Source organism: Sinocyclocheilus rhinocerous, unplaced genomic scaffold (genome assembly GCF_001515625.1).
Source record: "Sinocyclocheilus rhinocerous isolate Xijiao unplaced genomic scaffold, SAMN03320098_v1.1 scaffold138, whole genome shotgun sequence".
Lineage (NCBI taxonomy): Eukaryota > Metazoa > Chordata > Actinopteri > Cypriniformes > Cyprinidae > Sinocyclocheilus > Sinocyclocheilus rhinocerous.
The window spans coordinates 575,490-585,239 of NW_015635519.1; the positions used below are offsets into that span (position 1 = coordinate 575,490).

A 9,750-nucleotide genomic window follows, 5' to 3' on the forward strand; every position below is an offset into this window, starting at 1 on the left:
GTCTGTCGGCACGTTGTCAGTGTCCTCTTTGCTCCGTGATGTATTTTTCACTGTGTGAAAACATGATGTGTGGCGTGAGAGCACCATGGCTTGTCAGACGTAGCAACAGTAACTTAGGGGGGGCGGGTCTTTGCGAAGAGTCAATTGTATTGGTTATATCATTGGCTATTACTATTACTTTGCCCACCGTAGGAATCCTATGAAACCTCTTCAGAGGGCTTGGAGATCCTGTTTAATGACTAACAAATGTTGATCAGCAGCACCAGCATGAGAAAATCTGAACTGTACAGCAGGGACCGACACGTGAAACCCTGGAGTTTTGCAGGTCAAACATGCCCCAAATCAGAACGAGCTCAAAAAACACACCAAATTCCTGAACTCAACCCTTAAACAGCCCGCCGGACCCATCAGCCACCTGTCTGCAGTGCTTACACTGAGTTTTACAGCAGATCACACACATATGCTTCCTGCAGCTATGAAAAAACAGAAGCCTGTTTCACTAACAGTGACAACTGAACTATGACCCTCTAAAATCTGCCCTTTAATTAACATGAATTGGAAATCAAAACAAATAATGATCAGTTTTGAAACTTGGTCAAAACTGGACTTTAAAAGGTCTTGGCTTTAAAGTCAACATGAAATGGCATTTGACCTATTTTACTTAGGTAACGTGATAAAAACAGGATATTCAAATGCAAAAAAGTGCAGGGTGGGGGTTTGTTTTATCCACTGGGAACTGACTGGATCATGGAAAGTTTCTACTTTTGAGAAAGCTTTTTGTTAAAGCATCTCAAAACATCCCAATGGCAGTGCTTTTTTAAAATCTAGTGTTATTTGCTATTATAGCATTCATTAACATTAACTGCTATTAAATTTCCGTATAAACTATTTGGCTATTGGTTAACATTAACCAATAGCTCGCTTGGTCTGGGTGTTTTAGAAGCTGAGAAATATGTTGAAAGATTAAACAATATATTCTTAAACAATATATTCTTTTGAAATGCATAAATGAATCCTTCACAAATAACAGGAACATGTTTCAAGAAAGTAAACGTTCAATTCTGACTTCATGTTGACTTAGAAAGATGAGTAGTGAAGGACTTTGGGTAAACTAAACCAGTACATCAAATAATTAACAACCTATCTAATATTAAAGCCACGAAGCGCTGGGTCAGACATCTAATATGTGCCAAAAACAGAAACTACAATCAAAACTGTTGGTTAAAACATGTCCACATGCTTTGTGTTGAAACATCCTGCCATAACTTGGCCCACTTAAAGCAACCCATTGTCACAAGGGAGCGTGTGTGTATATATTCCACAGCACTTGATCAGCTGATTGGAGTGAGTTTGTGTGAGTTTGAGTATTTGAGATGCGGACAAACCAGGCCACCAGTGCAACTGATCCTTGTCGTCAATAGCAACAGAGGAAATGTAAACACTGTGACTGTGAACAGAGCCGTGCAGATCTGATTTGCAGCACTGACAATCAGAGGATGATAATTTGTTGGTAATTTGAGAAAGAGGGGCCAGATATACCCTCAGGTCCACAGTATGAGAAAAACAGCCAAGACGGTGAGCCAAATGTGTGACAGGGATACTGAGGGATCACAATCTGTGTTCAGTGACAGGACAGGTTTAGAGGTCTATTTACCACAAAAACTTCATCATAAGACTCCACTGAATCTCAGGACAGAAAAATACAAAGACTGGTCAATCTCTGCTCTTGTGGCTTGTGTGGACAAAGTATATGGAGAGTAAGCGAGATATTTAGTTTGAGTCTGACATACTTACTTAAAGGAGTCTCATTTAAAACCTTTAAAAAAAACACTTGGTGAGTTTTCACTCAAAAATTAAACAATTACACACATTAAACAAACATTTTCAATTTTTCATCATAATATGAACACATACTGTAACTTTAACCAGTGGTGAACAGTAACGGAGTAGCTTTACTTCGTTACTGTACTTAGTACATTTTTCAAGTATCTGTACTTTACCGGAGTCGTTTTATTTTGAGTAACTTTTACTTTTACTTCACTACATTCCAAAGCATAAGATAGTACTTTTTTAACACCTCAAAACGCCTTTTCCAGTCCTAGAAAAACATAAAACAATGTTAATTTTAGCTTTTGATGACTGGCCCATTTACATAAGACGCAGGTTACTGCTGTCTATAAAAAGATATTAGATAAAAACCATGCTAATATCACGATACTATGTCCATGGTAGTTCTTTATTCTTTTCTGAAGAGAATTAAAGGGGTCATATGATGCGATTTAAATTTTTCCTTTCTCTTTGGAGTGTTACAAGCTCTTGGTGCATAAAGAAGATCTGTAAAGTTGCAAAGACTAAAGTTTCAAATCCAAAGAGATATTCTTTATAAAAGTTAATAGTCAACCATGCCTACCTAAAATGGCTCGTTCTAACACGCCCCCACACTATGTGGGAAGATTTGCATAACAACGCCCAAATGTTCACGCAAAGAAAGAAAGCGTAACTTTTATTCTCGCTGTAGTATTGTTGCATTAAAGCATGTCAACATATTCTGTTATACCAAATACACAAAATAATGATCTTTAAAATAGCATCATATGACCCATTTAAGATTTCTGCTGGAATTCAGATTTCTGAAATGCTCAGCCACACGATTTTTCCTAAAAGATTCAAGTCTTTATCTGAGATAAAAGCTTATTGATTGATTAAATCATATATTAATGTTACCACAAAGAAATAGAATGCTGCTGTAGAGTAAGAGCAAATTAATTGTAACAGCACTTATGTAATGTATTCCAATATGGGTCACCAATCATCAGAGAAATCGAGTGTGAAAAAACAATATGTTACAGGCTGTTACGCAACTTGTCTTCGCATGCATTTGTCCTTGCCAATAATTCTGCCTTAGCTTGCATCCCAGCCCATAAGAAAAAACCAACTGTCCCATCTAGTTGTCCAGAGTGGCTTTACGCTTAGAGACATAATTAATATTGTCTAATCCAGCAGATCTAAGGCAATGTTTTGAACTCACAAGTGCTCATCACAGATGAATTTCAGGATGCCTCAAAGACAACCTCACACTTTCTCTTAATATGCTCCCCCCATCTGCTTCACACCAGCTTATTTCAAATGAGAGCAACAGAGGCGCAGCAGACGGTGGAAAATCTCATCGTAAACCAAAGATGTTTACCAAAAAGCACTCACTGAGCTGAAAAATGAACATTAAACTGATTCTCTGCACAGCTTTTCAAAATACTGCTTTATTTAAATGCAGATGACATGTTCAGACCATAATTGAAGGGTTTGCCATGTTTTTCAGGTTAATAAAAGGTTGAGAGCTTTTAAGGACCCCTGAAAACCAATTTGAAAAGCATTTTTGTGGCGTTTAATCCATGTCTGTTAGATTTAATATCATCTATATGCTTATATGTAGTCCTAAAAATGAACAAACAGACTTTTAGTAGATATATGCATGCCAAAAGAGCAGTCTTTTTCCAAAATGGACCACAAATATTGATTATCTTGTTTAGATGTATAGAACTTTTTTGATCAACCAAATCCTATCTTGAATGACAATGTCCCTCCCAGGAATACATCTTCCACTTAAATAGTAAGAGCAAATAACAAATAATAGTTCAGACTGTGATATAAGGTTTAAAAAAGCCAATTTCTTTTATATTTGGAAATACATAACCAAAAGAAGGAAAACTGAACCCATAAAAAACATTTCTTGAGGTTTTTAAATGCATTAATGTATTGTGTTGTGATTATCTTAAACCCCATCAGTTTTTTTTTAAATGATATTAAAATTCTGGCCAATACCAATAAGTTAAACACTCATTTAAAATCTACACCAATAAATAAAAAGCTACATGTGGATTTCAGCATCACAACATTATAATCTCTAGGAAGAAAATGTATATTCATTATGAGCTTTGCTAAGACTACATTTAACAGTGTCATTAAATTATTAGTGCTTTTAAACTAAGATTAACTTTAAGTGAGCATTAGATGATGGCAAATGTCAATTAAAAGTAAAAATAAAAGAAATTAGCACATGCAATTATATATACATGACTGGCTGATGACCAATGCATATCTCATGCATACATCCCTATATAAAAAAGTGAATGACAAAGAATAGGGCTGGGTTTTGCCAACCACCTTATAATATTATACTCATCATGACACGTGTTATGATTCATACTATGAGGCATCATGATATCATAATTGGACTGCAGCAAATACACAAAAATGACCCAACTTGTCCAACAATTCAGTTTGTGTAAAAACTGTTTTTTTTTTTTTTAGATTTTATGTTTGTTTAGAAGACCTGTGTCTTCATTATGTAGACAAATAAAAAGAAGTGAATTCTAGGATCTAATATACTGATACAATATTGTGTTAAAAAGAATCAAAGCATATGATCATAGCACTGCTAGACAGTTAGTAGCAAGTGTGACGGGTCCAGCGTTTCTCAAAAGTTATGTAATTCATGACTGAACTCAAAAATGCAAACTAGATGCCATTGCAAATGTAAATGAGATGCCACTTGTTTTACTTGCATAGCTGCTCTTCTGTCCATACAGGACCAACTAGCTGAGTTATTAGCTCACTCGAGGTGCTCAGGTGTGGTCGGGTTGTGTTTACGTATACAGCTTGTACACATTCCAATAATAGAAACGGCCACAGTGAGTGTTTACACCAACAGAGAGAAAAGCTACAGGTCCAGATGGCCCCCTCTCTTCACGCTGGGTCTTCGGTGTGTGCAGCTATTTGAGTGAGAGCACTGGTCTAGAAACAGTTTTGACTTTCCTGAACCTGCCCTTCATGCGGTCAGAGTGAACTGAACCAAGCCATAGTGGCCATCACTAAAGATCACAGCCACACAGGAACTGATGTCATCGCACCTGCCTGCCCCCCAGCTGAAAGAGCAAATGGTCATGTGAGAGAGAGGTTAAGTAAGTCAGCTGACTGTTTCCACACTGCAAAGACTGATAGTTCGAATCATATTTCACCTAAAATTAAAAGAACGATATAGGGTCTGATATTTATATTTTGCTAAAAGAAAAATAAGCTTTTAATATATATATTTTTTCATTGTGACATTATTTGCATTATGATAACACACAATTAATTTACTGTAATGCAATGCAAAAATAAATAAATAAATAAAATAATTTATTGTACTGCCACTAATTTAGATATTAATTTATTCATATTTCAACTACATTATTTCAACTTATTTTTTAAAGAATCGTGTTTAACTGAAGTATTTGTGTTGAAAAACTACATTACCCAGGATGCTGTGAGAAAAATTCCAACAGTCAGAATCATGGTGAGCAAATTGCTAAAAGACCTTGGCAGGGAATGCCTACTCTCATGCACCATGAATTATGTAAATCAATTTGGCCTTGATTCGCTTTTAAAATAATGAAATGTCTGTATATATATATATATATGTATATATATATATATATATATATATACATATTTTGCACCAAACTTAAACTATATTGTTTCTATATATACACACAACAAAGCTCAATGAAAAATGTTAACATTTAATTAGATTATGCCATTCTTAATGTTTCATGGGGGTTCCTCATAAAAGCCATTGAAGTACAAAGTCTTGAATGTTTTGGTCCAATTTTCAAATACTTTTTTGCTTCAAATTAAAGTTTGTTATGTTGCGATTCACCTTGTAGGAAAAAAATCCTTTTGGAAACAAAACCATGGTAAAAGTGGGTAGCACTGTTTGGTGCAGCTACTGGTGCTGAAACATACAATGCTTCTTTTCTTTATGCAAAATACAAATTTTTTTTACTTTTAATTTTTGGTTGGAATGTGACCTGGACAAGTTTTCTAGATTTAGATTTGTCGTGTATCCTTTGGCTTCTAGCGAAACCTGCCTACACACTTTTCAAACAATGCTACTGCTCTTACGAAGGATTTCAAAACTGGTTGGTGATAATCAAACCTCTGGTAAGCCAAAACAAAGAAGCAAACAATGTGCAAGCTAGCAACTATTAACACACCTAATTTCCCATTGCATAGGGTGTATACACACATCCCTGCACCGCCCTGCTCTAGGGAAACTGTGTCATAACCAACAGCTGTTCGACTACACTCCGAACTCTCCCAGCTGACTGCAGCAGGCCTGCTCCAACGGGTTATTCCAGAACTCTGACAAAAATATGACATCATTTCTCCACAGAACATGTTTCCACATGGCCTTCACAACTCAAAGTTTCTGGATCTACAAGCAGCTTTCCACCTCATGACATCATGGATAAAAAAACTTCTATATTGCACAAACACAGAGCAAAAAGATATCTCAGGATGCACATCTGAATAATTTATACCATTAAGCGCTTTTATGAGATGGAATGGATTTTTAATCACGGTTAAGATCCAGCATTCTCTCTTAAAAAAGTGCTTAGATTATTAGACTAATAACCCACCCAATAAATTCTGTCACTCAGTTTCATGTTTTCCGAAATCTGTTTCCGAGACTTTCTGAAACAAATAAAATCCACTTTCATAGTAGCAGAATGAATAATCTTCAAAACCAATGTGTTTCACAAAAGAAACCGTGATATGGATTGGAATTATACTGTTGCGAGTAAGTGATGACAACATTTTTTGGGTCAGCTATGCCTTTAACAATCAAATCAAACTCATCAAAACAACCAAAGATCAGTGCTGAATCAATAATGTTGAGCAAAGATAAAAAAAAGAAAACGCGTTTGTTTACAGGCCAAACAAGAGATGTTTATTGGTGTCAACTCCAGACGAATTGATTTTCAGCCGCAATAGAGTCCAAAGGAAGCCACACGATCCTGTTACATGTCTGAGTTTATTGTGAGTGTCGCCCTAGTGCCAGAAACAAGAGAGAATCTCAGAATCCTTGCTAAAAAGAGAGCTCTTTAAAGAGATATTCCAAATAATATGGAACAAGTTTGGTGCATTGTTTTAAGTTCCAGTGTAAAGAGGAAAGAAAGCAAAAGAGCGCTAGTGGAAGTGAACAACCTGCTATTTCCATCAGTGGAACAGTATGTTCCAAATAACAATAGCACAGAAGGGATGTCATATCTACTCCATAACAGTCATTTGACGGTAATCAACTCTCACTCGAAGAGCCAGACAGACTAATGGCGCTTTTCCACTGCATGGTACGGCTCGGTATGGTTCACTTTTTGGGGGTTTTCCACTGGGTACAGTACTTGGTACTTTTTTTAGTACCACTTCGGTTGGGGTTCCAAGTGAACCGTACCGTTACCAAAACGTGACGTGTAAACTCTGCTGATCACGGATTGGCCGGAGAGAATCGTCACTACCTGCGTCACTGAACTTGCGACACAAACACAAAAGAACCGCTAGATTTAAATCAGCACAGCCAGCGAAGGATCGAATGCAACTGTTTTGAACAAGCGCACCTTTTTTTAATAACCAAAAAGTTTTGTTGTCTGTTGCGGAAGAACAGACGTTCCTCTCGTTGATAGCAGAGGAGGAGTCGTGGTAGTAGAGGCGGCGCAACTATAACGACATGTGAATAATCCCGCCCACTCTAAAGCAGTACCGAACTGCAGTGGAAACGCAAACCGTGCCGAGCCGAACCGTGCCGAGCCGGACCGAGCCGGACCGAGCCGAACCACGCAGTGGAAAAGCGCCACAAGAGGTCTCCAATCCATGAGGAGAAATCCAATAGAAGGAAATGACTCTGAAGGCACCTAAGGAATGCAACCAGCTCATTCCACTTTAAAGTTTATTTTTGTAACAAACTTGTGTTCCAACAAAATATATCTGGCTAGTCAGGCCTGTTTGTTGGCTTTTGTAAATTGGCAGTGGCAGTATGGCAAACCACAGTCACAGGGGCCAAATTACATCCAAACATGTTTTCAGCCTGTCCAAACATGGAAGCTTAGAAGAGTACAGCAGTTAGATGGTCCATCACCTAGACATATCTTAAAATGTGCAGTTACTTAAAAAAAAAGTACCCTTTGAGGGTGGTATGCGACACATTTCTTACCTTTTTTATCTGAAAGAAGAGGGACAAAGTGTTGACATGCCTGGGGGAGTGAGTGAGGACAGGTAATGTCATGCAAATCTAGGCTGAATGCCTGGTCACTAGAGTAACTCTACTCACTTTTTCAGCTGTTCACTCCGGAGTTATTTCTTTCCAAAGAATGAATAAATCAGATGAGTAACTGACATAATGGTTTTGCTTTAACAGACCTAAACCCCATAAAACAAACGTGTACCCAACAAAGCCCATATCCAACTAAAACATATGTAGCCAAACAAAACACACATGTACACAACAAAAAGACAAATCTGTACCCAAAATAAACCCAAATACTCAACACAAAAAAAACATGTACCTAACAAAAAAAGTGACCAAAACAAACCCATACCCCAACAAAAACAAACTATACCCAACGAAATTAAATCTGTGCCTCCCAAAAACATCAACACGTAACATAAAGTAACGTGTATGTACAATAGCGTTACAGTAAATGTAGTGAATATAGAGCACGCTCTTATATAATAGAGTGGACAATTCTAAAGAGTGTGAAGAGTAGTGTGTATGTCAGCGAAAAAAAAAACACAAACACAACATACAGCACACACACAGCTGATCTAGGACGCTTTGTTCCCTTCAGAGAGCGACAACCAAAGCGTTAAAAGCGACAAAAAGACAGTGTTGCAATATATCATCTGAACATTATCAAAGCACATGCATGAAACAATGAACCAAACACACTGCAGCGCCGTGACGTCACGAGCCACAGACCGATGACATTCAAACACTCATGTAATCACGCATTTTCTTTTCGATTTTACCTCTGTCAGGTTTCATGTTGGTCACAGACACCGTGATCCCCTCCAGGATGCCTGCGGTCCGTCTTCTGTCTTCAGATCTTTCTTTAGACTTTAAAACTAGTCCCTTAGACATCGGCTAGCTATCGATCTGGCACACAGCCATTCGGATATTAATGATCTGAGAGCTGTAAGACCAAACGTAGATCTACACGCGACTGTATGTTAAAGTCCAGCGGTCTGATGAACTAGTCCATCAAAACACCACCAGCGTTCTACCTAAATAAGCATGCAATGAGCATCTCTCGTCTCGATCTAGCTAAATATCCCAAACCTCCGCCGCCTGTCGCCCCATTGCCGAATCCAAACGAGCTCCAGTGCCAACACTCCAGTCTCTCAAGTGCCACTGATCTGCTCAAATTAAAGCCACATGAGACGCATCGGGATCCCCTGGATCATCCTCACCAAACCTACGGACAGGCAGATCAGACACTACCAAAGAACCCCCAACATCATCTCCTCCTGGAGAAATGTTACGTGGCTGTGATGAGTCTGACTTCAGCCGACAAGAAGTGGCTCATAGCTCTAAACCCCCTTTTCGACCTCTGGATCATAAACCCTCCCCATAAAAACACTGGAGACGGAAGGACTAAATGAACTAGTTCAGCAAACTATCTACACGAAGCGACTGCCAAAACCTAGCGATGACAAACCCCAAACCTAAGTGTTCGAGCTGTCTAAACGATATCTCGGAGATTAAATGATCAGCAGGGACAAAGCTCACGTTCTCCCTCTCTCTCTCTCTTTGCTTGTCAAAACAAATGCAGGAGGACAGCCTCTAAGTCATGTGTCCCAACAACAGCTCGTCCCGCCCCCAGGCTAGACGTCACTTCCGCCCCGCGGCACTACGCTTGAACTCGTTACCGCAGC

The 9,750-nt window shown here is 38.4% G+C and overlaps 1 protein-coding gene across 1 annotated transcript in view; it reads right to left on the bottom strand.

Annotated features, from left to right (window-relative positions):
- Positions 1-9,750, bottom strand: part of LOC107746955 (protein FAM214A-like) — a 35,600-nt gene extending 25,850 nt beyond the window's left edge. Inside the window, exon 1 of the mRNA XM_016561313.1 lies at positions 8,845-9,750. Within this exon, the coding sequence (XP_016416799.1) occupies positions 8,845-8,956 (112 nt within the window). The 5' untranslated portion in view covers positions 8,957-9,750. The remainder of the gene's footprint in view (positions 1-8,844) is intronic.